At 58.7% G+C, this 27,921-nt stretch overlaps 1 protein-coding gene and 1 long non-coding RNA gene across 14 annotated transcripts; one reads left to right on the top strand and one right to left on the bottom strand.

The window, feature by feature from the left end:
• Positions 1-85: 85 nt before the first annotated feature.
• PTH1R (parathyroid hormone 1 receptor) lies at positions 86-26,071 on the top strand. Of its 13 annotated transcripts, XM_086368924.1 has the most exons (17): positions 103-234; positions 2,677-2,734; positions 5,063-5,185; positions 16,016-16,186; positions 16,368-16,470; positions 18,307-18,441; positions 20,041-20,151; positions 20,261-20,379; positions 20,564-20,658; positions 20,832-21,024; positions 21,478-21,631; positions 23,159-23,219; positions 23,558-23,624; positions 23,915-24,009; positions 24,631-24,772; positions 24,876-24,917; positions 25,550-26,071. In XM_086368924.1, the coding sequence occupies exons 3-17, from the start codon at positions 5,111-5,113 to the stop codon at positions 25,925-25,927; spliced, it is 1,941 nt and encodes a 646-aa protein (XP_086225050.1). In that variant the 5' UTR covers positions 103-234; positions 2,677-2,734; positions 5,063-5,110; the 3' UTR covers positions 25,928-26,071. The 13 variants fall into 13 exon arrangements, with proteins under 13 accessions (XP_086225046.1, XP_086225038.1, XP_086225040.1 ...); XM_086368920.1 differs by lacking the exon at positions 16,016-16,186 and having other exon boundaries at positions 86-234; positions 24,635-24,772; XM_086368912.1 differs by lacking the exon at positions 16,016-16,186 and having other exon boundaries at positions 86-234.
• Positions 1,947-3,781, bottom strand: LOC147348594 (uncharacterized). The gene is made up of 2 exons (XR_015151956.1): positions 3,651-3,781; positions 1,947-2,499 (listed from the first exon to the last, which is right to left on the bottom strand). It is a non-coding gene; the product is annotated as an uncharacterized LOC147348594 (long non-coding RNA).
• Positions 26,072-27,921: the final 1,850 nt, after the last annotated feature.

Here is a 27,921-nt window from a genome sequence, read left to right as displayed (position 1 = left end):
CCAGGGGTCTGGGACAAAGTCCTGGGCTAGTGCAGAGTTTGGTAAAAAAAAAAATAATTAATTTTTTTTTTCAAGTGAAAGCTCTGACTCAGGCCTTTTCCTGTCCCGAACAGCAACATCCTTGCTTAGGCCTGAACCGCAGAAGCTACTCAGGGCTATCCATGACCTTCTCATGGCCAATTTGAATCTGCTCTGTGGGTCCAGGCCCTACTTGGACGGTCTTATGTGTTCCAGGTGAGTGGGGTCCAGGGGAGCCCTGGGACTTGAGTGTAGCTGGAAGAGGGGGGCTCGGGACACCTCGTTTGGTTAGTGCGTGTGTCCCTGTGCCCGCGGGGCAGAGAAGGTATGCCTACTAGGAGACACCTATGGATCTGGTGTTACTGCAGCAGGGGGCTGTGATCATGTGACCAAAAGGGACAGAAATCCCACAACTACAGCCGCCTGCCCCTGCCCCTGCCCCAGGAGTGCTCTCTGCTTGGGACGGGGCAGCCCATCCCCCTGTGTCCCAGCTTCCTGCCATTCGCCTCCCTGAGAAGTGAGAAAGCCAGGCCTTCTGCTGCAAGGGGAGGGGGCTGCCCAACCAGCTGCCTGGGAGCCTCCAGTGACTCATCCGGGTGGGGGGTGTTTATGAGCAGCCGAAATGGCTGTAAAAGTGGCACCTCGGCTCACTTATGGCCTGGCCATCCCCTCCTCAGCCAGCCCCTTGCATTGAACAGCTTCCAGAGGGGCCTAGGAACCTGGAAAGAGGTCTGGGATTGAGGCCTGGTGGAGGCTCAGCTTGAGGTCAGGGTTCAATCAGGGGTTAGAGATCAGACTGGGATAAGCATGCAGGGGTAAGGCACGGGGGTTAAGCTAACTCTAGGGTCAGGTCAGAGGTTGGGATTCAGGCTGACTTTGGGGCTAGGGTTGAAGAAAGATGGGGGTGGGGGTGTTTCTGTCTGTGGGCTAATTCTCCCAGATAGCCTCCAGGCTAGGGAAAGGGGTTTTCTGAGGGAGTGAGGCCAGGCTGCAGAGGTCTCAGAGAGCCTTTGTTTTTCCCGTTTGAGTCTGGTGCCCACTCTGGCCCCAGGGTCTGTGTACCTTGGCCAGAGCCCTACTCATGGTGGCAGTGACGGCAGCAGAGGCCTGTCAGCCCAGGGCTGCTGAACTGGAGTCCGGCCCCTGCTCCCATTCTGAGCTCCAGCCGGCCTTGGCCCCTCCTCCTAGGCCCCAGCCTGGGGGTCAAAGAGGGGAGACCCTATCCGGACTTATTCCCACTTACCACCCCCAACCAGGCCTTTCCAGACACCATTGAAACTGACCTGAAACTGACCAGAAACTGACCCTGGGGCCCTGGGGCTTGCCTGTCAAAAAGGGTGGGCTGTGCTCTGCCAGGCACTGGGGTGCTACCAGTTAATGTGTGACACCCCCCACCCCCATGGTGGCACTTTAACCAGAGGCCTGGGGCTGATTCAGGGGGGTCAGAGGCCCCACCCACAGTGATGGAATGTCCAGCAGAAGTCTGGACTGAGGCGCATGAGTTATAGCAAAGGAAACACCCTTACGGGGCCCAGAGCCCATTAGATCCTTCTCTGCAGCCCTATCCATAGCCCATCCTGGTCCTCCCAAGCAGAAATACTGTTTGTTTCTCAATCTCAAGGCTGCTGGTGTCAGATCTGAGAAGGACCCCCTGCGTCAGCCACTAGCGCTACCCCTTAGTGCCTCCAGTCCCTCCGTGAACGTGCTTTTCCTATCATCAAGGGCTGTGGGTCATCCAATCATAAAACTTGGAATCGAATTGCTTAGAAACAGAGACATAAAGCTTCTCTGGAGTGTTCTTGAGATGCCTGCTCTGGACACCTGAGCCTCTCTCTTCTTGTTCCGGAAGAGCCCATTCATCATAGGGAGCAGCCCCCAAACCACAGCGGCTTCACTCTCCCCAGTAACGGAAGAGATGGAGACGCAAGGAGACAGAGATGTCCTTTATGTCAGGCAAAGAAGTATGAGCCTGGAAGAGGAAACTACAAAGGCAAATGCAGGGGAGTGAACACAGAAAGAGGGCCAGGAGTCTAGTGAACTAGAGAGTCACCTTTGGAGGACACTGCCTCCGACAGCACAGTCCTTAAACACCAGGGTGAGAAACTTGAGGGTAGTGGGCATGGAAGAGAGTATGGCCATAGAAACGTGAAGGAGACCGCTGTGGGTACAGTCTGGGAGATGGGTGAATTTGAGCAGGCATAGGCTGCAGTCCATGGGTTCGCTAAGAGTCGGACTCGACTGAGTGACTTCACTTTCACTTCTCACTTTCATGCATTGGAGAAGGAAATGGCAACCCACTCCAGTGTTCTTGCTGGAGAATCCCAGGGACGGTGGAGCCTGGTCGCACAGAGTTGGACACGACTGAAGCGACTTAGCAGCAGCAGCAGCAGCAGGGATGAGTTGCCAGGAAAGTTGGCAGCAACTGGATTCCAGTGGCCTTAGGGCTTGTGCACTCATTCATCTTGAAGAAAGGGGCCAACCCTGAGACATGGGGACAGTTTGAGGGCTCTGAGGAGCTCAATTTCCACAGGGTGAGCCTGGGGAGCCCTCGAGTCCACGGTCTCTGGGAAACCCCAAGAGATACCCACCCTCCAAGGCACTAAAACAGTAAAGTCAAAAGTGCCCTTTGAATCAGCTGCTGAGCTTCCCATTTTACAGATGAAGATACTGAGGCTCAGACAGCAGGAGAGTCGTCGTGTCCAGGATTACACAACTGGTAAGTGGTTGAGCTGGGGTTGCCACTTAGGGTCCCGACAGTCACATTAGCTTCCTCCTGAAGATGCCTAAAGCCCTCTGCTTCAGGCACCCCCGGCCTTCCCTGAAACTCAGCTTGCCCACTGTATACTTCGAGGTCGTAGGTTTGGGGTCCAAGGCCCCCTCCTCTGAGCACTCCTCTCCAGGGCGGAGCGGGTGCACATAAGCCCGGCCCCCGCCTGGCCCCCGCCCCCAAAGCCTCCTCCCGCCCTTTTCCCAAGTCGAGGGTCCCCAGTGCGCCAGAGCCGGCCAAGAGCTTTTGCGGGTGTGAAAGGGTGGAAGAGAGAGGCGGAACCTCATGGTGGGGGGCTCAGCTGAGTCTAGGGTCTTGCAGTCTCTAGCCGCCCGGGGTGGAGTCAGGGGCGGAGCTACAGAGGCCCGGCCGGCGTCCGGATGGGTAGAGATTCGGAGAGACCCGGACCCGGGAGAGAGACTGGGGAGGGAGGGAGAGGGGTGTGAGGCCAGAGACGCGGGGAGGGACGGGGGCGGGCCTAGGGCACAGCACACCGACCCACTCGGGAGCTGCCTGAGGCTGGGGGTCCAGGCGAGGGCGGGGCGGGCGGGAGGGCGGCAGCGGCGGAGCCAGGCTTAGGGGCTGGCGGCCGAGCAGCCTCCCCGGGGATCCCGGTCCAGCCTGAGCGGGAGTCCCGCGGGCGAACAGACAGCGCTGCAGCCGGGGGCCCGCGGGGTACCGCCCGTGAAGAGAGCCTGTTTGCGCGGCTGAGGGCCGCTATTCACCGGCCCGGGCCGAACGATCAGAAAAAAAATAAATAACGTCTGTGCCTTCCCGGAGAGGAAAATGAAGCGGCGGCAGCGGCTCGCGCCACGTTCTCGGGCCCCGATGTCAGAGCTCCCGGCCCCGTCCCCTGCACACTCACATCCCGCCGCTGTGCGACCCCTGGCCGCGGCCTCTAGAGAATCGTCCAGGAGCAGGGGCCGCGGGCTCCTCTCCGCCGCTCCGCACACCCGCGTTGGAGACGGCAGAGGGGAGCGGGGGGCGGAGAGGCCCAGGGAGGGCGCGGGGGAGGGAAGAGGCGCCCGGGCCGCGGGGGGAGGGGGAGCGGCAGACGCCGAGGCGAGGGACTCGCGCGGCGGGCGGCGGCTCTGAGCAGCGGCCGGGCGGGGGGCGCTGGAGGCCAGGCCGGCCAGGGGGGATCCCAAGAGCTCCATGAAGTCTCCCCGGGGCCGTGGACGGGGCGCTGTCCTGGGGAGGCTGTCGGGGGATCCCCGACACCCATGGCTAGGCGGGGGCCGCGGCGGCGCGCTCGGAGTAAGTCGGGGTTGGGGGCCAGCAGCGAGGGGAGGAGGATGGAGGTGGGAGGGTGACTCCCGGCCCGACCCGGGCGGGCGGGAGGGCTGGTTTGTCTCGGGGTCGGCGGCGCCTCTTCTGAGCCCCGTGGAGCCGTCAGCCCCGCGCCGCTCGGCTCCGTGGCTTTTTTGGAAACTTGCAAATGTTTTCGTAGAGAGAAAAGGGGGAGGGGAAGGAAGGAGCGAGGGAGTGACCGAAACGGAGCTCGGGGCTGCTGGAGGAACGGAGGCCAAGGCCGGGGGAGCTAGAGACGGACTGACAGACAGGCAGACAGACCGAGCGTCCCGGCCGCAGGCGCGCTCTAGCGGCGCGGGCGCAGGCGGGGCTCCGGCCGAGGATGGAGAGGGAGTTGCCCGAGCCCGCCGCCGACGGGATGGGGTTGAAGGGGCGAGGAGCTGGCGGCCTGATCCTCGAAGGGCTCAGCGTCGTTGCAAAGTTGGGCTTGAGTATCCAAGCTGCACGCCCCGAGCTGCGCAAAACGCGCCCCCTGCCCCGCCCCGCCCCCCGACTTGCGCTAGCCGCGGAGCTAAAAATAACAGTCCCGTTCGCCCCCCGCAGACCGCGACCCCAACCCCTCCCCCGACCCCTCCCCCACTGGGCGTGGGGGCAAAGCCACAGCTCCCAGTTCCCCAAAAGAAAAAAAAAGAAAGAAAAGGCGGCGCGGGGTGGGGGTGGGGGGGCGGGGGGCGGGCCGGGGGCGGGGGGCCCGGCCATATGGATGTGATTTCTCCGCTCGGAGGCAGACGGGCAGCTCCGCAGCTCTCGGCGCCCGCCCGCCGCCCGCCCGGCCCCCGGCTGCCTCCCTTCTTCCCTCCCTCTCTCTCTCTCCTTTGCGCTCGCTCGCTAGCCCTCCGCGCATGGGCCCCGCGCCGGGCCCCGGGGCCTCGGGCCGCCGGGCCTCCGGGGTCCCCTAGGCCGTGGCGTGGGCGGGGCAGCCCGGCCTGACGCAGCTCTGTACCCCACCACCACCACCACCACCAGGGCCGGCGGCGGCGGCTGCCCCGAGGGACGGGGCCCTAGGCGGTGGCGATGGGGGCCGCCCGGATCGCGCCCGGCCTGGCGCTCTTGCTCTGCTGCCCAGTGCTCAGCTCCGCATACGCGCTGGTAAGTCACCCGCTCACACTCCCGGACAGGCTTCGGGCTTGCTCTGGGGTCCCTGGAGGGGGGATGTGTGTCCAGAGCTCAGAGGCTTGAGTTCTCCCCAATAATCTGAACTTTGGGTGGGGGTCTCCTCCAGCCCGGGATCCTTGGTGCCTGCTGTCTCTGGGATGTCTGAACTCTGGGTTGCAGATGCCTATAAAGGTTTCCTTATTTCTGAAGCCTGGGGTTGGGGTCCCAGGTCTGGATATCTGTGTTTGGGGTTCTCCTGTCTTCTGCTTCTAAGAGCATCTCTGCTCTGTGTCTCCCTTGAAGATGACAGTGTGATCTAGCAGAAGACTGGGCTTTGGCCCTGACTGAGGTCGGATCCCACAGACTTTGCTCTGGGGGCCTGTGTTTTCTCTAAGTTTTGTTTGCAATCTGGGACACAGGGCTGTTGGTCTGACGTCAGGGGGTAGGGTTCAGGGACCCCCTCCAGTTTGCACCATTGCACACACACATGCAGGCTTGCACTCATGTCCAGCTTCACCCAGATTGGAAGATGTCTGCCCAGGGAGGCGGGTATGGTGTGTGGTATATGGAGAAGGGATGGAGGTCCCCTGAAGGAGATTGACCTCACAAAACACTCCCACAAGAGAAACTCGATCGGGTGCGTGAGGGGACCCACGTTGTACCCTCCTGAGAGCAGAGGCCAACAGGGGACCAGGGGGAGAAGAAGCGACAGAATAGGAGATGAGGTTAGACAGAGAGAAGAGAGAGACAGAGACAAAGAGGGTGGGAGTGAGAGCTCCCCAGGGCAAGAGGAGCAGACAGACCAAGAATAGCAAAGAAAAATAGGGGAAGACTGGCAGGGGCTGAGGGCTGGAGGCACGAAGCGTGAGTACCCTCCTCATTCTGGGCCAGGTCTGGGATCATTTCCTGGGGCGTCAGTCGGATTCCACAGCAGCCCTGTCTCGGGGGACCCGCCGTTGCTGAGGAGACTGTCCGCCTGTGCGTCTGACTTCAAGGCCCCAGTTGCTCCCCCTCACCTCCCAGGTGCGGGCATTTGCCTTCTGGAGAGACAGGCAAACGGCCCCCTCCTGCCCGGCTCCCTGTCCAGAGGGAGCCCCAGGTGGGAAGGCGGGAGCTCTTAGATTCTTCCAGTTCTGCCAAAGCCTACGTAACCTTGTGTTATCCTGGTCCCCACCTCAGTTTCCCTATCTGTAAAAAGACACCAAGAAAGAAACATCTGCCTAAGAATTCCCTGATCTGCAGCTCTCCTCTTCTCTGTTGGCTTTAGCACATCCCATTCACTGTTGTCCATGCCCACACAGCATGGCACCCCAAAGCCAGACACATCGCTGCATACAAGGATGTGTTGATGAGGAAACCGAGGTTCAGAGATGATCAGCACCCTGTGCAGGTGTGCTGCAAAACCCTGGTGAATGCCAGGGTCCAGAGCTATTTCCCAGCCTCCCCTCGGGCCAGGGTCACCCTTCCCAGGGCCCCTTCCAAGGTGCATGAGCATAGCCACTGTGCAGAGCCAGCCAGCGTGGTCTGTGGACATGCAGTGTGCAAGCGACTGTTGAGGAATAGACGGGGTCATGGGCGTGGGTGACCTATGAGTATATCTGTGTCTCCAGGAGGGGCACAGTGGGACTCGGAGCGTGGTATTCCCTGGGTCTGTGCAACTGCGAGTGTCCGAGTCCTTGTGTGAGTTCACGTGTGTCTGAGGCTGTGGGTCTGCACGTGACTTGCAGGAGCATGGTTGTGCATACGTATGTGTTGTGTATTTGTGATCACACTTGCATCCAGGTCTGTTTTTTTTTTTCCTTGTTTTTATTTAATAAATGCTTCTCTACCGCTGTCTACTTACCAAACACTGTTCTAAGCACTTTACAATATTAGCTAGTTCAGTCTTTCCAACAACGCTCTGAGAAAGGGTTGTTTTTGTCTCCTTTAACTGACCCTCACACAACCAATAACGACCATTATTTGTTGTGTGTCCACCATGGTCAAGCCCTGTGCCTCTATCAGGGACCCATGGGGACCCACACTGTTTTCCAGGGAAGCTGAAGCACATGCAAAGTATTTGCCTGGCTTAGCCCTGGCCCACGGCTGAGGGTAGGGAAAGAGAAAGGATGCCAGGGCTGGGTCTGCCCTGGGACCTTTTTGGAACATCTGTGGCTGACACGTGGGACATGAGTACATTGAACCTTCGCTGGCTCTGGGGGTAGAGGATATGGCCTGAGGGTTCCCCCAACAGCCTGTGGGCCCCCTGGGCTCAGCTGGAGCCAGCAAGAAACTCAGTCTGCCTACATCCTCTCCTACACCCAGTGGATATCGCTTCATCCTCAGCAGATAGATTCTCATCACCAAACCGACATACTGCCCACCCAACTGGCCCCAGTCCAGGGACCTCACAGTTGCAGGACCAAGAGGTCTCCCAGTGGGAGGACACTGGCTGTAGCCAGACTCAGCTGGTCCCTCTTGTGCCTTCCATCTTTTCTGTGCCAGAAAAGAGTAGCTGTAAGGTTGAGGGTCAGGTGGGGTGACATTTGGAGGGAGAGATGGGCCAACAGATTTTGAGTGGGGGAGCGGGGAAAGGGGTGGTCTTGTCCTCGGGGATGCCTCATCCTAAGGACACCCTTGGCATGCATATTGTGAAGGAGAAACTGCAGTGGGAGCAGCCGAAGGTCGGCATTGTGGGGTTGGGAGGGGCAGGCTTAGAGTGTAGAGATATGACCTCAGGGTCAGACTCAGGAGAGGGCACGGTGAGTGGGACTCCACGGAAGCACTCCTAGCATGCTCCAAGGTCAGCTAGCTACAGGGGCTCACTTTTATAGATGGGGAGGAACTGACATGTATTGAACAGTGGCTATCCCCGGATTCTGAGCTAGAAACCATCACAAGTCTTTTCTCATTCCATCTGTTCAGCCACCCATTTTATGGGAAAGGGCCCTGAGGGTCACACAGTGAGTCTGTGCCCCAGGTTAGATTTCAACTCAGGTCTTCAGACACCTGCACTGAGCTTCTTCCTCCAAAGTAGGGTGAGGGCTTCTGCTGGCAGGAGACCCCTATATCTCCCTTTGGTTTCCTTTTTCCTCCTTTTCTTTCTTCTTTTCTTTCTAGTAGAATCCTTTGGCTATTTTACTTTTATTTTCTTATTTTAATTTCAGAACTATACTTGAATTGTTTTCTTTTAGAAGATTCAAGTAATAGAGATTAAAGAGACGTTAACCTTGATTCCTCCCAAACCCCATTCTCCGTTCTAGAGAAAAAGCTTTTTTTTAAAACAGTCTGGGTGGGAGATGTTCTCCTAGAGCTTTTTCTCCAAAAAGTTCCCTTTGGTGTCCATACAAAGGAGATAGTTTTAGTCTGTCATTTTCTGTTTTTTTTTTTTTTTAGTAAATGATGGCAGTTGGTAGATAAGGGCTCTGCCATATGCATTTTTCTACTTAAAGGTGTATCTTGGAGACCTTCATGTCAGTAAATATAAATCTGTCTTTTTTAATGCTGCGTAGTATTTCCAAAGCCTGAGATTCATTAGCAGTCCCTTGAAATGTACATTTAGATCATTTCTGCATAATTTTCAAGTGTGTGTGTGTGTGAGAGAGAGAGAGAGATTTCAGACGGCAGCAGGGAAGCCCCTTGAAATGCCCTCCTGTGCCCTTGTGCAACCATTTCCCTGTAGGATATTTCTAGATCCTATCATTGCTGGGTCTGAGAACATGCATATTTTTTTTTACTTCAAGAGACATGGCCAAATAGCCCTCTAAAACGCCCATGCGGGTTTATACTCTCGGCCCTAGGAGTGACCAGCAGGCCTCTAACGCACACTCTCTGTTTCAAGGGATAGTCTGAAGATTCTTTTCCTCACGTTTGCCGTGGTGTCTCTTGTCATTTTAACGAGAACGACATGAAAAATGGTGTCTCTTGTCATGTTAATTCGCTAATGACCAGTGAGCCTCTGGACTTGTACGTTGGTTTATGGTCCATCTTCTAAGAGCTTGCTCAGAGCCATTACCCCTCTTTCTATGGGTTATTTGTCTTTTTTTGGTATTGATTTGTTGAAGCTTTTTATATCACCTGCCCTTAAACACCCCCACCCCTCCACCCGCAGCTCTGGGAGCGCCTGTGGACAGAGCAGGAGGAGGGGGCTGAACCCTCCCGGGAATTTGGGTTTTCTTCGGAATGTTTTAATGAGGCGTCAAGAGGCCTCCCCCAGATTCCTGTTGTGGGCCTTCTGGGGACACTCCCTGGTCCGGCCACCACATCAGGAAGGCAGCTCTTTCAGAAAGTCCCCAGGAAAAAGAAAGGGTGGGGTGGGGGATTTGCAGACGCCAGAAATTGTCTGCAAAATACAGTGCGACTGGGAGAGGGTGCAGAGTTTTACTCAGACTCTAAGAGACATCAGAAACCCCCAAACCTTTCAGAACCCCCAGCTCTGGAACCTGCCTTGTGCAGAGGTAAGACTTGGAAGGATTCTGTCTTGCTGACCACCTTAGGGTTAGGCTAGTTCATACCATCCTTTTGGGCCTCGCTCCCCCAGCCCAGGTAGAGGCTGCTTGTGAAGATCCACCAGGTCCTAGCAGCCAACTCTGCCACCCCAGGCTCCATCCCATTGCCTGCCCTGAAGGCTTCCACGTTGGCCAGGATGAGAGGCGTCACAGTGCCTCCCCCCAGCCCCTCCCAGCCCCGAACACAGGCAGCCTGTTCAGGAAGGCCAGGCGAGGGGGAGGAAAAGTCAGCACTTGTCAGCGGTGGCGTGGCGGGGCAGGAGTGTCCCCGGCAGGGAACCCATCCCAGCCTGCTCCGGCCAGCCAGACAGACGGAGGGCAGCAAGGGGCAGGGAGCAATCCCCAGCCAGCTGGCATGGGAGACATCGAGGGGTGCCAGCACAGGTCCCAGTAGTGGAACCTGGAGAAGAGGTGCAGGAAGGCCAGGAGGTCACCAGGGGGTCTCCTGTTAGCCAAGGTTTTCTCCTTGTGGCTTTTCTGGAGGTGCGAACTCCCCTTCCTCCTAATGTGTGAGCGAGCAGCTGTCCTCTGCCCAGTCAGAGCTGAGCGGAAGCTGCCATCACCAATAAACACCATCACCATCTGATCACCTCCACATCTATCAGCATCCCCAAATTACCTCTGTGGAAGCTGCTCTAGATGCTCTGCAAAGAGGCTCTTGCTTGACACAGTGAAAGATACAATCCAGAAAGGCTCTGAGGAAAACTGGTATTGAGGCTGACTCTAGCGGATCCATGTGGCAGGGCACCTCCTCCTTTGTTTCCCATCCTCTGGAGTTGCTGCTGCTTTGGTATCAAGCAGACCTTGGCTCCGTTCCTGGCCCTCTTCTTTCTAACTGTGCTCTCAGCCTCAGTGGCGGCGTTTGTAAGACGGAGATGTGATGGAAGGTGGAGGAGAGGTGGTTAAAGCTCCAGGGGCAGTGGTGGGTGCCAGCCTGCAGAGGGGCTGTCATGGGGTGGGAGACACTGGCCACACCCAGTGATGAACAGCAGGTAGATCTGCTTTCTCTGGAGGTGATCAAGAAGCCAGCAGCTGCCTGCCCCCGCAGGGAACCAAGCTGACCCTAGGCAGAGGGATGGATAAGATGACCCAAAAGGTCATCCTGAGGCAGATACCATCAGTAGAGGAGCCTCTGTCCCAGAGACAGGGGTGTCAGCAGCTGAAGAAGGATCCCTTGTATTTCCTCCTTCATTTTGCCCGAAGGAGGAGAATTGTAGGCATGTCTGGGATCACAGACAGCAAATGTGTGGAATTTGGCAGTTAGGAGATGGACCGAGAGGAGCAGCCCTCATTTGGTCAGTGGCATGGAGCTGGCTGTCCACCACTCCGCACCATCACACCTCCATTGCCATCACCGGCCTCCACATCGCCCCACTCGCTGTCTGCATCTCCAGCCCCACTGCCACCATCCCTGCCTTCCCAGCTCCAGTACCATCCTCCATGGGGGCACCCCGGGAGCTGAGTTAGAAGGAGCTGCTTGCCCCCACCCCTCGGCAGGAGGGGTACTGAGCAGATGGCTTTTCTCTGCCTGTGAGCTTCTGAACTCAGGAAATGAGAAACACATCCGGGCTTCTTGACCACACATTACTCTCTCCCTGAGACAGCAGCTTCTATGTTTGTAAATAACATACTGGCTTTCAGCCCCGCTCTGCACCCTGCCTGGAGCCCCAGAGATACCAACTCTGGGCTCCCAGGCCACCTCTCTCCCTGCCTATTCACAAACTGCAGATCATGTACATGTGTGCACCCAGGAAGGTTCCATGTGGGAGCATGGAATGTGGGGAGAGTGCTGCAGCCAAGCTCTACAGTGGTCAGGTCAGGGGAAGTCATCCCTAACCCAAGACCCTAGGAGGGGTGTGGGAGGAAGGGGGATTTGGGACACCTGTCCCCAGGGCTCAGTGACCCTATGAGTGGTACGTATGAATTAACTGCCCCCTTGGCCATGACGCAGCCTCTGGCCCCTCAGTCCTCACCAAGGAGACCCAAGATGCACAGACTCTCTGGATCTGAAATGATGTAAGTCTGAGTCCTCCTTACCAGGAGCCAGGCCAAGGAGACCTGAACTCTGCAGGGGGAAAGGGGCTGGTTGAGGAGGGCACAGCGGATGGAGTGGCCAGGCCAGGAGGAGAATCAGAGCTATCAGCATTTTCTGAATCTGTCCCAGGAGATACAACCTCCTCACTCAGAGCAGAAGCAGAGGAAGGGGCCCTCCTGCCCCTTAAGCCCGAGTGTGGGGGGTCTGGCAGTGACCTGGAATCTTAGTGTGAGTCCAGGGTGGATCTAGAAATCCACATCTGGAGTTGTTGGAATGCCTTTCACCCCCAAAGCTTGCCAGGCACACCTCACCCTGCAGGCTGTCCTGTACTCCCCGCCTCCCAATCGTCCCTGGAACCCCATCCCCGGCCCGTGCCCCTCACTGTGGCCCCGTGGACTCAGTCATCTACTCAATCTCCCCTATCTCTCTAGGTCCCCAGCCTGGGGGCACCCACGGTGTCCCGCAGCACAGGGGTCCATAAGCAGACTTGGAAAGCCATGACTTGGTGGTGCTGCTGACCTGGTAGCAATGGTAGCCAACAGCTTTCCATGGGCTCCACCTCCATGAAGCTCCGTGAAGGTGGAGCTCCTCCACCTCCATGAAGGTGGAGCTCGGAGCTCCACCTCCGAGCTTTTCCTGCAGTGCCTTGTTTAACTCTCACAGCAACCCTGTTATTTATTTATTTTTATCCTTGGCAGTGCTGCACAGCATGTGGAAGCTTAGTCCCCCAACCAGGGATCGAACCCATGGCCCCTGCAGTGGCAGTGCAATGTCTTAACCATTGGACCACCAGGGAAGTCCCCGAAACAGCCCTCTTATTGTCCTGATTTTACAGGTGGAAAGCTAAGGCACACGGGTTAAACAACTGTACCAAAGATACAAAGCCAGTTGGTGGTGGATGCGGGATTCACGCTCCAGTGCTGGTGGCAGAATCTCCTTAGATGAGAGGGTGCAGGTGCAGGGAGACGTGATGGCATCCCAGGTAGGGGGTGCTGTGCTCTAAAGCAAGTGGGGGTGCACTTGGTGTAGGGCTGCCCTCCATTCCAAAGCAAGTGGGGGTGCACTTGGTGTAGGGCTGCCCTCCATTCCAAAGCAAGTGGGGGTGCACTTGGTGTAGGGCTGCCCTCCATTCCAAAGCAAGTGGGGGTGCACTTGGTGTAGGGCTGCCCTCCATTCCAAAGCAAGTGGGGGTGCACTTGGTGTAGGGCTGCCCTCCATTCCAAAGCAAGTGGGGGTGCACTTGGTATAGGGCTGCCCTCCATTCCAAAGCAAGTGGGGGTGCACTTGGTGTAGGGCTGCCCTCCATTCCAAAGCAAGTGGGGGTGCACTTGGTGTAGGGCTGCCCTCCATTCCAAAGCAAGTGGGGGTGCACTTGGTGTAGGGCTGCCCTCCATTCCAAAGCAAGTGGGGGTGCACTTGGTGTAGGGCTGCCCTCCATTCCAAAGCAAGTGGGGGTGCACTTGGTGTAGGGCTGCCCTCCATTCCAAAGCAAGTGGGGGTGCACTTGGTGTAGGGCTGCCCTCCATTCCTTGGGGAAGTGCTTATATGTGTGTGTGCGCGCGCGCTTATATATATATATATATATATATATTTGGCTGCACGAGGTCTTAGTAGTGGCATGCAGGATCTTTTAGTTGTGCCCTGTGGGATCTAGTTCCCCAACCGGGGGTCGAACCCAGATCCTCTGCATTGGGAGCAGAGTCTTAGCCACTGGACCACCCGGGAAGTCCTGCAAGTGCTTTCTTGACTGACGTGAATTCTTCTTGCTGCAGTGGCAGTTCTGTTGTGATTGGGTGACAGGCAAATGGGTCATACAGTTTAGGGAGGCCAGAGATGATGCCCCTGACCCTGTGGGTGAAGGAATCTGGGGGCTATTTGATGCCTGAAGCACATACCCTCCCCCTTCCTGGGCATTCCCAGACCCACCGGGAAATGAGAGTTCAGGGCAGAGAATGTGCCTCCTCTTGGCCACAGAGGGAGTGCAGTAGTTAGAGGCTGAGCAGATGCATTGGGCCTGTGAGAGGGTAAGGAGTGAGTTCCTGGTCCTCGCCCAGCTGCACACCTGTCTGTCTGTCAGTCTGCCAAATGGGCAGTTTTCAACCCACGACTGCCTGCCTGCCTTTAGTCCAGGGCACCAGCTGTGACATTCAGTCACATCAGTGGGCTAGTCTGTCTGTGGAGAGAGCCGGTGTGCCAGGCTTTGGGGACTGGTGGAAGTCTGTCAGCTACTTGGGAGGTTTCTGTCAGCTGGGAGAAAAAAAAAACAAGTATGGTGAGTATCTGTTCGTCTTGAAAGAGATAAAGGTGGACAGAAGGAGAAGGGGTGGTGGGGAGGGGGGCTGAGGGAGTAAGACTAAGATACCGGAAAGATGGTACTGACAGTGGCTATGGGGCTGGTGGCAAGGATGGTGCTCACGTTGCCTTTGGTGGCTATGGTGCTGGTGAGGGTGGTGACGGTCGTGGTGGTCCTTGTGCTGGTGGAAAAGGCACTGGTGGTGGTGATGGTCATGATGTGCGACCAGTTGTCACGGTGCTGATCGTGGCTTTGCCAGTGTTAATAGTGGTTAGTGCTGCTGCTGGTGATGGGGGTGGTTGTGTTGGTGTTGGTGGTCAAGGTGATGATGGTGCTAGCTGACAGAGTGCCAGTTGGAATAATGGAAATGGTGGTGAAAGGGTGCTGTAGTGGGGGTGGGCTCAGACCCCTCAGCAGCCTGGGTCCCCAATGCCAGAGGCACAGAGAGAACCTCAGGTTAGTCTGGGAGCTCCCCGAATTAGGGCAGACCGGAGTTGCCTCCCTCAAACCCCAGTTCTCAGGGCCACTTCTGCCCTAGTCTGCTCAGTCATAGCTGGAGGTGGGGGAAATGAGAGAAGCTGTAGGGGCCAGCAGCAAACACGTGAGAATCTCTCCAGCCCTTCCTGGGCACTGGGTCCAGCTGAGATCTCAGGGTCCAGTGCAGATGCCAGTGATACGGGCGCAAAAAGCACGGATACCCGCGAACATGCAGGCTAATAAGCAACCGTTATCAAACACTCGCAGACACGCACAGGCGGACCTTTGCCCAGAAACACCCTCACAGACACCTCAGGCTTACGTCCCAAACGTGCACGCTGGAGATCCCCACGTGAGAATGCACAGAGACAGGGGCACACACAAGTGCACACATCGCCAGACGGCGTGTGCGCGGCCACTCAGGATGTGCAGCCACGCACGCGCACGCGCGAAGACGCGCACGCGCCTCCGCTAAGTGAAACCAGCAGAACCCACGTCCGACCGAGCCAATTGGAGACTCCTTGGCTCTAGAAGCCCTTGCTGCTGCCACCAAGAGACTCGGTCAATTAACTTCTCCCTGCAGCGGGCTCCCTGACCCGCCCGGCCGGCCGGCCCGCCCCCTAGCGTGGGTACCCGCCCCTTCCCCGGCCGCCGCCTCCCTCCTCCTCCTCCTCTGGGCTCTCCCGCCCTGCAAAGCTCCGCGCAGACTGGAGGGACCCGGTCCTCCCGGGGGATGTCTGAATGGATGCAGCTCCGCCCGCTGAAGGTCTAAGAGAACCCGGCTCTGCCCTGTGGAGTCTGAGGAGTCACAGCCCAGCTCTGGGTCTGAGTAGTCTCATGGGACACGTCTCCTAGTTCTGGGGCTCTGGCAGGGACGCGGCCCTGTCTTGGAAGGAGAAGGTGGGGCCTAAGGGGATGTATTAACCTCTTGTGGTCCCTCATGGCAGTGGCGGGGCACACTGAGTTGTTCCCGGGGCAGGATGCTGCCTTTAACCTCTGACTCCCAACCCCAAGTCAGGGAAACAGAGGCTCAGAGTGAGTCCCGCCCCCACTCCCCCCTACCATGATGTTCCTGTTTCCGTCCTTAAAATACTGCCAGTGAACCTAGCGGGTGGCAGCCAGTACCCAGGGTGTGCAGTGTTGGAAGGAAAGGAAGGAAGGACATCCCGGGCAGAGGAGAGAGCAGGAACCAAGGTCTGTCCACATCATCAGAACACAGGGTCTACAGGGATGGAGGAAAGCTTCCAGATAAGTGATGGATGTGGGTGACTCCCACCCACAGCCTGCACGGGAGTGCCCCGCCCAACCCAGACCACTTGCCAGCAGTTTCTCCATCCCCTCCCTCCTGGGACCTCAAGGGTGGGAGGGGCCGAGGCACTCGCCATTCACGGGGAAAGCACTGACTGGGGAGAGGGCCAGGATGGAAATCGGTGACTCCTAAGGTCCCACGGGCACTAGGACTTGCAGGAATCCAGGCCCCCCGTTTGTTTCCCCAGAGTTCGCCACCGCTTACCCACCCCCTCCCTACCCAGGGCCCCCAACAGACGGCAAGATCCGGTGAGCATCCATCCTGGGACATTCCATCCCTTTCCCACGCACCCTTGGGGAACAGACTGGACAGCGACTATCAGAAGCTGCCTTCTATGGGGTTACTATCGGACAAGTGGGGGACAGCCCCTCTTCCTTCCCCTTTTTTCCCTCTGGTAGGTCAGGCCGTTCCCCTTGAAGCCAAGGCTGCCTGTCTGTAAAATGGAGCTACATAAGGCGGATTTCCCACATTCTTTGTGTGTGTGTGTGGGGTGTCCCTCAAGGAGGCTGCAATGGTTGTGGCGTCCAGCACTCTGCGGGGAAGTGCTGCCTGCAATCTGACCTTCCGCTCGGTAGGTGGATGCAGATGACGTCATGACCAAAGAGGAGCAGATCTTCCTGCTGCACCGTGCCCAGGCCCAATGTGAGAAGCGGCTCAAAGAAGTCCTGCAGAAGCCAGGTGGGGGCGGGGCCGGAGGAGGGTCTGGGGGGCAAGGGCAGGAGACACAGAGGGGCCAGAGGAAGGTGGGAGCCCAGGAGGCAAAGGCGGGTGGCACCAAGGGAGGGCGGGCCCAGGTCAAGGGGGCCAGGCCACAGTGAAGACCAAAAGTGGGGTGAGTCAGGTGAGTTGAAAGTCAGCAGTTTCCGAGATGCCCTGAGCCTCCCCTCCCAGGGCTGGGATAGTAGGGCATGAAGGTAGCTACAGTCTGAATCATCTCTAATGGGTAGATGTGGTGAGGCCCGTCAAGAGCAGGAGCGCCGGAGTGGGCCAGGACTGACTCTTAGAGGAGGAAGCAGTACCCAGTGCCGGTCCAGAAGCGTGAATACATCTTTGAAAGAGGACCCCTGGGCACAGAGCAAGGCAGGGTGTCCAGGCTCAGGAGAATGGGGCTGGAAGGGAAGGAGAATAGAGGAATACGGATGGGTATCCATGTCAGTCATGGTCACTGTCCAGTAGAGGTCTCCTGAAGGGGTAGGAACGCTCCCTCCTACCAACACGGCATCTCCAGGGAACCCCAGCCATGGTCAAGCTGGGAGGGGCAGTCACCTGACCTCACAGCTCCCGCCCCAGTCTCAAGCTGGTCTCTTCCTTGAGTCCATTTCCTGGAAGCGGAAACGGGGCTTCATGAGTAACCAGCACAGCCTCTGACTTCTATTTCATTAATCCCCTCGACCTGGAAGAGACCCAGACCCCACCTGACTGGCGGGCACTGGCCTCCCTGCACTGGCCCTCAGCCCCTGGGAGAAGGTGGTGACGTACACCCCGGACGCAAGCTCACAGTGACATCCCCTGGAGCCCACAGCCCCTGCTTCCACTCACAGGGACTCACATGGTCTCTGCTGTCAGAGCCCTGCCCACACGCCCCACCAGCGGGTCCCTGGTCCCCTGCCCCAGTCACATCAGGGGCTGGGGGTGTCTGAACCCAGCCCTCTTTCTGGTTGTGGAAGCCTGGAGGCACCTCCCTCTGCTGTCTCTGTTCAACCATGGAGGCCTTCCCTTCTCACTCCATCACGTCTTGCTGCCCCTGCCCTACTGATGCCCTCAGGTTCAGGTGGGAAAATGGGCACAGCCGTTCTGTCTCAGCCCAGGGTGTCTGCAATTAGCATCCCACTGTTGCCACAAAACCCAACATGGGAAGGCCAGGAGGCTGCAGCTGAAGGTCAGATAAGGAGGAAGACTTTTCAGCGAGGAAGAGAGACCTCAGACTTCTAACAGAGGGAAAGGCCAGGTCCCATCTGAGATGGAGAGGCTCCAGTGTCCCTTGTGGAAGCTGTGAACCCCTTATTCGGGTATCCCAGGGCAGGGGATGGGGTAGGTGGGCTCATCGGCCCTCTCCTGACAACTGCACACTCTTGCCCTTGTGTTTCACACCACCAGCTTCTAGACCTACAGAGACGCTCTGGCCAGACTTCATTTTTACTCTCTCACCTCTCTGCTGACATAACCACCGCGGTCTGCTTTTGCCATACGCCCCCTGGTGGGCTTTGGCTACAACTGCTGAATCAGACACTTCTGCCTGCGTTTACTGCTCAAACTACTAGTTGATCCCACACCTGAATGGTGTTCGCTCCCCTTTGAACCCCTTGTTGACAGTCTACATGCCTGCTGATTACTTCTGTACCTGGCAAGCACTTTGCTGTTTGTAAAGCATGTCTCTACCTGTCGTCAGGCTGGGTGTCAGCAGGGCAGGGGACGACCCTCACTGTGTGGAGGGGGCGTCCGAGGCAGGAGGGGACCCTGGGTCTCCTGCAGTAGCGGCACTGTTGACAGCCATAACTGCCCTGATTTCTCTAGCCGACATAATGGAATCAGACAAAGGATGGGCATCCGCGTCCACATCAGGGAAACCCAAGAAAGAGAAGCCATCTGGGAAGCTCCACCCTGAGTCCGAGGAGGACAAGGAGGTGCCCACTGGCAGCAGGCCCCGAGGTACGTCTGTGCTTCCATGCAACCATCTGAGACCAACTCGGACCCGCCTGCCCCATGGCTCTGCTGCCTCCATGTGACGTCACACTCCTTGGCTCTTGGTGGAAGGGAGGTGCTGGGAGGAGATGGAGCGGAGTGGGCAGGCAAGCGGGATGGGCTTGGACCGAGAGGTGGGCAGAGAACTTGACCCACACACCTCAGGGGTAGACTCTGGGTTATGGCCCCTCCCATGGAGAGAGATGACAGAGAATCTGGGAAAGAGAGGAGCTAGGGAGAGGCTGGGAGAGACATGGAGACATAGACACAGAAATAAAGAGAGGCAGGGGGAGACAGAGGGGACCAAGAGGCACCGGGACGGGGACTCAGTATGTCGGAGGAGGTGCATCAAGACACATGGGGTGGTAAGGAGAGGGGGGGCAGGACAGGAAGGTGGCTGTGAATGGGGTAGGGCCAGACAGGGGGAGGAGGAGGGCAGAAGAGAAGAGAGGGAGGGACATGTGGCCTGCATTGTCCCTGGGGGAGGTAAGGAGAGACAAACGTGGAACCCAGGCTGCAGCCACAGGGCCAGTTTGAACCGGCTGGGTGGGCAGCAGATTCCAGATGGGCCACATCTGGGAGGCTGTGGTCACCCTGTGGCTCCCCGGGGATCAGAGGGAATTGTAGGCCTGGCCAGGCGGGGCTGGGAATATGGTGCCCAGGACAGAGAGCCTTTCACCAAGCCAGGGTGGGTCTAGCCATCAAGGCAACCTTCCAGGGTGGCTGGAGGGTCCTGTGGTTGGAGCCCTGTGGAGAGAGAGAAGGGAGCTGGGGGTGGGAAGTGGAAAATTCAGAGGCTGGAGTCTTTCCAAGGTCACTTAGCATCTCTGCTGTGAGGCTGGAGCCCCAAAGTGGGATGTGTTGCCCTGCCTTGAATCCCACAGTTAGCACTTATAGATTTGGGGGATTATGTGTCCCTCCAGGAGTGGTCACCAAAGTCTGAGAGCAGGTGCTTGGGGCGGGTCTTGGGTAGTGGTGGAAGTGCGTATCAATCCTGATTCCCCAGTGAGGGAACTGAAGTGCAAAGAAGGTGGACACCTGCATGAGGTGGGCAGCTCTTCAGGAGTCCAGCTGGCACTGGAAACGAGAGTTCCTGCCTCCAGTCCATGGTCCTTGGGCATGGATCATGCTGGAAGCATTCTCAGCTGAAGGAGAGTTACTCTGGGAACTTGCCCTTCTCCAGGGACACCTGGAAGGTGGGACCAAGAACAGAAAAGAGGGAGGCCTGGCCAGGGCTGAGAACTTGAGGAGGGCAGAGCCCTGGGCTGTATGACCTTGGCAAATCACTCGCCTCTCTTGGCCTCTGCTAGCCAATCTAGAAAATGGGGCCATTGCCAACACCCACAAGGAGGGGCTGTAGTGAATTCTACGAGGCCAGGGCGTGCAGGGCACAGTCGGGAGTAAGGGCTCAATACATTCTCTCCAGAATGCTCCAAGCCTGAGTTCTCCAGTCTTAGGGTGCACCCTGCAGGAGCCAGCGACCACAGGTGTGTGTATTCCTCTGGGTCACTAACTGGATCTAGACAGGTGTCCTCCACCTTTTTCTGTCTGTCTCTGTGGGCACAGGGCGCCCCTGCCTGCCGGAGTGGGACCACATCCTGTGCTGGCCGCTGGGGGCTCCAGGGGAGGTGGTGGCCATGCCCTGTCCCGACTACATTTATGACTTCAATCACAAAGGTAAGGCAGGCTGGAGTAGGGTGGGGGACCCCGGGCACCGTCAGGACTTGAAGCTTAGGGGTTCAGGGGTTCCAGACCTGACTGCCCTGACCCCGCTGCGGACCTGCAGGCCATGCCTACCGCCGCTGTGACCGCAATGGCAGCTGGGAGCTGGTGCCTGGGCACAACCGCACGTGGGCCAACTACAGCGAGTGCGTCAAGTTCCTGACCAATGAGACGCGCGAACGGGTGCGAGTCTTCCCCCCCTCCCCCGCCCTCACCTGACCAGGATCAGGCTACCCCACCACCACCACCCCCCGGTGACCTCTGACCTAGTCCTGACTCCTCCAGCAAACGTACCTGCTCTCTCCGACCCTTAACCTGGTGCTCACCCGAGTCCCAGGGCTCTGACGGTAACTCCCCACCTGCGCAGGAGGTGTTTGACCGCCTGGGCATGATCTACACCGTGGGCTACTCCGTCTCGCTGGCATCTCTCACCGTGGCGGTCCTCATCCTGGCCTACTTTAGGTGGGCGGGGCGAGGAATGGGACGCGGGTCCTTGGGGAGGGGACGTGGGCGGGGCCAAGGGCATGGTTGGGTGGGGCCGAAGAATTGGGCCTCCCTACCCATCCCTGTACCCCCTGCCCGCCCAGCACGCGCCCCCGTGCCCCCCACCCACCGTGCTGTCGCGCGCCCTGCAGGAGGCTGCATTGCACACGCAATTACATCCACATGCATCTGTTCCTGTCCTTCATGCTTCGCGCCGTGAGCATCTTCGTCAAGGACGCGGTTCTCTACTCGGGCACCGCCCTCGACGAGGCTGAGCGCCTCACGGAGGAAGAGCTGCGCGCCATCGCCCAGGCACCGCCGCCGCCCGCCGCCGCCGCCGGCTACGTGAGTGCCCCGCTCCGGCGGCCCGCGGCCGCCCGCCCTGGGCCCCTCGCCACCGCCCGCTTCGCGGGAGCCCCACGCACCCTCACCCTCACCCGTCTCCTGCGACCACGCACGCACTTCGGGCCGCTCACACCCGCCCTTTGCACCCCTCCAACCCCTGTTGCCTAGGGCTTTGTGAATCCCCTCCCCGCCCGGCGTGCACTTTCATCAACTCTCCTGCCTCAGCCCAGGCCCCCAACCACCCCACCTCTTCTCCATGATCCCTGCGTCCCCACCACTGCTCTGAGTGTCCTCCTATCTTTTCAGCACACACTCCTCAGCCCCTGCCCTTAGAGTAGCTTGTCTGATCTTACCAATCTTACGGGCATCCCCTACCATTGCCTGCCCTCAGTCCCTCCCAGCCCTCCCCAGATGCAGGCCCTGCGCTCTGGCTAACACCAGCTGGTCTCCTAGGTGGGCTGCCGGGTGGCTGTGACCTTCTTCCTTTACTTCCTGGCCACCAACTACTACTGGATTCTGGTGGAGGGGCTGTATCTGCACAGCCTCATCTTCATGGCCTTCTTCTCAGAGAAGAAGTACCTCTGGGGCTTCACAGTCTTCGGCTGGGGTACGCCGGCACGCGGGCGGGGTGGGACCATGGACAGTAGGGTCAGAGAGTGCCACTGCGGGGAAGGCACCCACACGGCACATCCTGTGCTGGATGTGGGGCAGGAGATGCCCCCCAGGCTGACCCCCCAGGCTCAGGGAGCAGGGCTTGGCCAGAGGTTCACTTGGGGTTGGCTCAGCCTGAAGTTGGGGCTCTCCTGGAGGCAGGTTCACCTGGAGTTGAGGCTCAGGCCAGTAGAGGGAAGGGCAGGCAATTCTCAGGTCAAGACTCCACTCAGGATCAGAGCGGACCTTGGGTCAGAGGTCAGCATGGGGCTGGAGTTGGAAGGCGGCTATGCTTGTCACTGTATCACCAGTACTGGAGCTGGGATCCGGAACACCTCCCTCCACCCTGAGTCCCGTTTCTCCACCACTCCCCACACTGTGTGGAGCTATGCAGGCCTCTGCCACCCCCGTGCACAGGGTCTGTGGCCCAGAACTGGAGGCCCTGGCTCTATAGCATCCTCTGGGCTTCGACAGCCCCTCTGCAGAATGGGTTGCTGGGGCTCTGCCCTCCTCCCCGATGGGCTCCGGGATTGAGTTACCGATAATTGTCCATTATTGTTGGCAGCTCCAGAGCTTGGCCGGGCTCCGGGGCAACTGGCCAGACTGCAGAGGGGCAGGCTGGGTGGGTGGAGCCCTCCCTGCGTTCAGCACCTCAAGGCCCTCAGATCGATAATCCTAGCCTCCCTGCTCCTTGGTGGACACTCTGACCTTGACCTCACCCATGGCAAGCCCCAGAATTGCAGGCTGATGCAGGCTCTGGGGTAGAGGGTGTCCGCACACAGATAAGGGAACAGACAGAACTTTGTGGCACAGGGACATCACAGCTCTTTTCCTTGCACAAACCCAGGTCATGCCCTGCCCCTCCCAAGGGTACACCTGACCTAGGATGAAGTGGGAGGGGGTGGAGAGTGGGGAATGGGGCTCCTTCCTAGAGCAAAACTCACTCAGAAGTACCACGTACCATCTGAACTGGCTCGGGCCTGGGCACACTGAGATTCCTCTGTAGCTCCTGGATCAACAACCCTCACACTATCCATCCTCATCCATGGGGACTTTTCAAAGCAGGGGATATGCTGGAACAGAAGACCCCTGATTGTAAGCTCCCCTCCACAGGGAGCCCCCAGCCCAGAACAGCACCCTTTAGAGGAGGGGAGGGCAGAATAGACTAGGTGTGAATAAATTAGTGATCCCTTATTTCACCAAGTGCCCAACAGGAGTGCATGTGTGTGGTATAAGATACAGAACCAAGATGAGGGCAGAGGGCTGAGCTGGGTCCTGGGGGCTGGAGCCCCGAGGGGAGGCTGTGGGGACCGCAGGGCAGCACATGTAAGAGCAGGGCTGTCACCAAGCAGCCCATTTGCCCAGGGTGAGGGGGGTCAGGGACAGTGGGGGGGGCTAAGCCGGGGTCACCAGGGATGAGGGGAATGGCACAGAAGTGGGCAGCAGCTAGAGCCCCTCACACTCTGTCCCGCTCTGCCCACAGGTCTGCCTGCCATCTTTGTGGCTGTGTGGGTCGGTGTGAGAGCTACCCTGGCCAACACCGGGTAGGTCCAGCTGGAGAAGGGAGCAGGAGGCTGGGACACGGGCCAGAGAAACCCCTGGTACCCTCTTTCTCTGTAGAACATATGAGGGGGCACCTCTTGCCCCTGGCCCTGAGCGGCCCCAGTTTCAGGAGTTTTCAGCCCAGCTTCAAGCTGGGTGCCCACTCAGGGTCACCAGAGGCCACTGCAGAAGGGGCTCTGTGGGTGGCCTCGGGCCCAACCACATCCCCACTCCCCTGTCCTGTGCTCTGGGGTGGGGGAGTGCAGCTGATGTCAGAACCGACTTGCCCTGGAGCCTCCTTGTGGGGAGTGTGGGGGGCTGACGGCCTCGGCCTTCTCAGGTGCTGGGATCTCAGCTCCGGGAACAAGAAGTGGATCATCCAGGTGCCCATCCTGGCCTCCATTGTGGTGAGCAGGGGACCTCAGGGCCGGGTGGGAGTGTGGACCCTGGGTCCCGGTGATCAGCCCCTGACGGGGACCTATAGGGGCTCCTCTGTACCCCAAGGTTAGAGCCACAGTGCTAGAGAGGCAGCTGACCCCCACCCCAGTCCACTTGGGGAACCAAGGACCTCAGGAGCCACCTGGAGACATACTTCGGCAGAGCAGAGCCTGGGCGGGGCTGTGGGTCCCAGAGTCCTCGCCCCTCCCTGCTGGGGCTGCGGCCTCAAGACCCATGCAGCCCTGCCTCACTCCCACAGCTCAACTTCATCCTCTTCATCAACATCGTCCGGGTTCTCGCCACCAAGCTGCGAGAGACCAATGCTGGCCGGTGTGACACGCGGCAGCAGTACCGGTGAGCCACGTCCGCCGTGCCTATACGCCTCAGAGCCCGGGGGTCGCTGGAGCCCAGCAGCACGTTCAAAAGCAGGCAGAGGCCCCAGGGATGAGCCTGTCTGAAGGAAGGGCTCAGCTCCTGTCTCCCTGGCTGGCCCTGCTGGCCATGATGGGATCTTGCCTGGCTTCTGGGGGCACCCCTTAAGCCAGCCTGGGCCACTTGGTGCCAGGCCCCTGCACTCAAGCTGGGGTCTGTGAGGGCAGGACAAACCCAGACCTCTCCTCAGAGAGCTGGTCCCAGGGAGTCTGAGAGACAGGTGGGCAGTGGGTGAGCTTGAGAAGGTGGAAGTTTGGCTGAAACCTGAGGAGGGTCAATGGGATAAGTGAGGGGAGCACCAGCAGAGTGACCAGCAGGTGCAGGGACAGGACGACATAGCTTATGGTCCACTCTGGGGCACCTCAGAATCAAGGGGCCCTATTCACACTTTGCTGAGACAGCAAAGTGTCACTGGCTTAGGTGAACTGCCAGAGCTCTGGGCCTTTTAGGGGCTTCTGGAGCTTGGGGCTGGCAGGTTGAGGTGCACAGTGCCTGTTGAGGCCGAAGTGACTCCACCCTGACCCGCCTGCCCCACTGGCCCAGGAAGCTGCTCAAATCCACACTGGTGCTCATGCCGCTCTTTGGCGTCCACTACATCGTCTTCATGGCCACGCCGTACACCGAGGTCTCAGGGACGCTCTGGCAAGTCCAGATGCACTACGAGATGCTCTTCAACTCCTTCCAGGTGTGCAGCCTTGAGGGTGGGAGGGACGGGTGGGATGGGGGAGGCTGCTTCCACCCTCTCCAGATGCCTCTCTGGGCCCTGACCCACGACCCTCTCTCCACAGGGATTTTTTGTTGCCATCATATACTGTTTCTGCAATGGCGAGGTAAGCGGTGGGCCAGACTGGGGCAAGACGGGGAGGCCGCAGGAGTTCCAGGGGCCGGGGGTGGGGTGGGGTGGGGGGACTCCCTGGCAGTCCAGTGGTTAGGATTCTGCGCTTCCACTGCAGGCGGCTTGGGTTTGATCACTGGTTGGGGAACTAAGGCGTGTGGTGTGCCCAAAAATCTAAAAATTAAAAAAAGAAAGAATAAAAAAAGGAGTGCCAGGGGCTGCCCAAGTCCTGTCCCTTCATTCTCCTGCCTGGTTTTCACTTTGTTCCTCCAAGAGCATCCCAGAGGACGTTCTGAAGGCAGAGAGAAGTCTTTCCAGATGATTCAGGCTCAGGATGTGTGGGCATAGCCAAGCGTTTTCTCAACCCCACGGTTGAATTGTCTGTCATCCAGTTTGAACACTCAGCCACCCTTGGGGTCATTTGAGCCTTCTACATGCTGGGTGTGTCAATTGCCTGCTGCCAGGCACCATGTTCTGAGAATGACGGGATTTTTCTTGGCCTTGAAATTTTCCAGTAATAGTGCTGAGCGTTGTTAGGGGCAGGGATGCGGGCACTGCTGGGGTTGGGGACATGTGGCAGAAGGGCTTGGGGCACACCTGACTGCTTGCCCTCCTACTGCCACCAAGGTACAGGCTGAGATCAAGAAATCCTGGAGCCGCTGGACACTGGCACTGGACTTCAAGCGCAAGGCACGCAGCGGGAGCAGCAGCTACAGCTACGGTCCGATGGTGTCTCACACGAGCGTGACCAATGTAGGGCCCCGCACGGGACTTGGCCTGCCCCTCAGTCCCCGCCTGCTGCCCGCGGCCACCACCAATGGCCACCCCCCGCTGCCTGGCCACACCAAGTCAGGGTCCCCGGCTCTCCAGGCCACACCACCTGCCGTGGCTGCTCCTAAGGAAGATGGATTCCTCAATGGCTCCTGCTCGGGGCTGGATGAGGAGGCCTGTGCGCCAGAGAGGCCACCTGTCCTGCTGCAGGAGGAGTGGGAGACAGTTATGTGATCAGGGACCCAAGGGTTGGACCTGTGGACGTGAGCATGGACAGGCGGACCAAGAGACGGGTTGTTGGACAGTTGCCCACTCAGGGCTGGGGCTGGGAGGACAAAACAGAAAAAAAAAAAAAAAAACAAGAAAAGGGAAAAGGAAGCAGTGTCTGGCTTCCTGAGGTCTGAACTGGGGACTCATTGCAGGAGGGGAGGGGCTGGGAGCCACGGGGGAGTTCTTGGTCTCATCTCAGGAGCAGGGTCTGGGAACCGTGGGCCAGCCCCTGGGGTATCAGGGCACAGGGGGCAGAAAGGGCCCAGGAGAGGCCACTGTCTAAGCCTAGAGAAGCTCTGGCCCCCAGTCTCTGTCACCCAGTGCTGACAGTAGACCCCTTGGGTCCCTGGCCATGTCCCCAAGCCTTGGACCTTGCTACAGGGCCCCCTTCTGCCAGTCTAGTGGCCACACTATGCCCTTTGGAGGCTGAAGCATGCAGGGAACCCTCCAAACGTGACCCCCAGTCCTGACCCTGGACCTGACACCCCTCTGGCCACCAGACAGAGGGTGCAGGAGCAGTGCCAAGGCCATCAGGTGAAAAGCGGGCTGGGGTCCCTGCTCTGGCGCAGGAACTGTGGGGGGAGCCAGGGCTCTGAGCCCAGAGGCTGGCTAGGGTGGGCGTCCAGGTGGGTGTCTGCGAGACTCCACACATCCACTCACCATGGATCTAGCGTGGTCATTAGCATCCCCACCCGACACCCACCCACCCACCACATTGCCCCCTCAGCCCCTGCTGCCTGCCCCCAGTATTGGGGTCTAGAATGGCACAGGCTCTGCTCAGCCTGACAATCTGAGAAATGACCCGACTGCATCTCCACCGTGTGTTCTGACTGGAGCAAGTTGCTTGCTCAGACCCGAAGACGCCCCTGCCTCTGGGTCTGTGCACGAGCTGGTGCCCCTGCCTAGCCCACCCTTTCTCTCATCTCCAGTTCCAACTCTGTTCTCCATGGACTCGGCATCTGGGGAGTGCTCCCTGTCTCTTATCCCCACTTCTGCTTTCTCCCACCATCAAGGGCTAGGAGAGAGGTCATGAGGCTATGACCAGAAATTCCCTGAGGTGCCAGGCACTGTGCTGTGAGCGGCTTCAGGTCCAGCCGGCCTGCCCATCTAGATGGAAGGAAAGGACAAGCAACTGTCCAAAGGCCTGATGCGCCCATGGAGTGCCATCTGCTTGGAATGGTGTGAGAGGCACAGGGCAGGACCTGAAGGCCACTGAGTCACCAGGCTGAGCATCAAGGATTCCTGTGAATGCTGGGAGCCACTGGGTGTTCTGAAGGGAGAGCAGCAAGGTCTGAGCAACGTGCTCCAGTGTCCAGGCCCGAGGAGGTTACACGGCGGTCAGGGGAGAGGTTCCCTCGCGGGGGGCTGGGGATAGGGGTGAGAGGTACTACTGTTAGGAAGGGCCCTGGATGAAGGAGACCTAAGCAGGACAGAAGCCCCATTCCCGCCCCCTGTCCCCAGGGGATTATGATGCCCGCCCCCCCGCAACTACTTCCAGGGCTTAGCCATGGGACCTCCAGATCACTGGGCCTTCAGGGGAACTCACCCCACCAACCCCACAGGCAGAGTCACTCACCCCCCAGCTAGCTGGGCCTCAGGGCCCCATCTTCCAGCCCAGATTCCTCAGGAGGCTTCCGAAGTGCAGTCCACAAGGCCTCACCCCAGAACACTCACACTGGGTACCTCTGGGACAAAACCGTGTTTCCCTTCAGATGGGGTACCCCCAGCACAGAGTGGAGCCTCCCTCAGATTTCCTCTGAACAGGGGAAGCCTCTTCCCACAGACGGGAAACTGTTCCACCTCATGACAGGGCTGTGCTTACCCCTCAGACTGGACTCCCCCAGGACTGGGCTGTGTTCATCTTTTAGGTGGCTAACACCACGCCCTGCCCCCAACAGACCGGCCACCCCCCAAAACAAGGTGGCGCTCGCCCCTCAGACTTGTTACCACTGGCCCTT

Source organism: Bos grunniens, chromosome 22 (assembly GCF_055505025.1).
Source record: "Bos grunniens cultivar Pamir isolate PY7600 chromosome 22, Bosgru_T2T1.0, whole genome shotgun sequence".
Taxonomy (NCBI): Eukaryota; Metazoa; Chordata; class Mammalia; order Artiodactyla; family Bovidae; genus Bos; species Bos grunniens.
The sequence above is the reverse complement of the archived record's forward strand: the minus strand, read 5'-3'. Positions and strand labels throughout refer to the sequence as shown.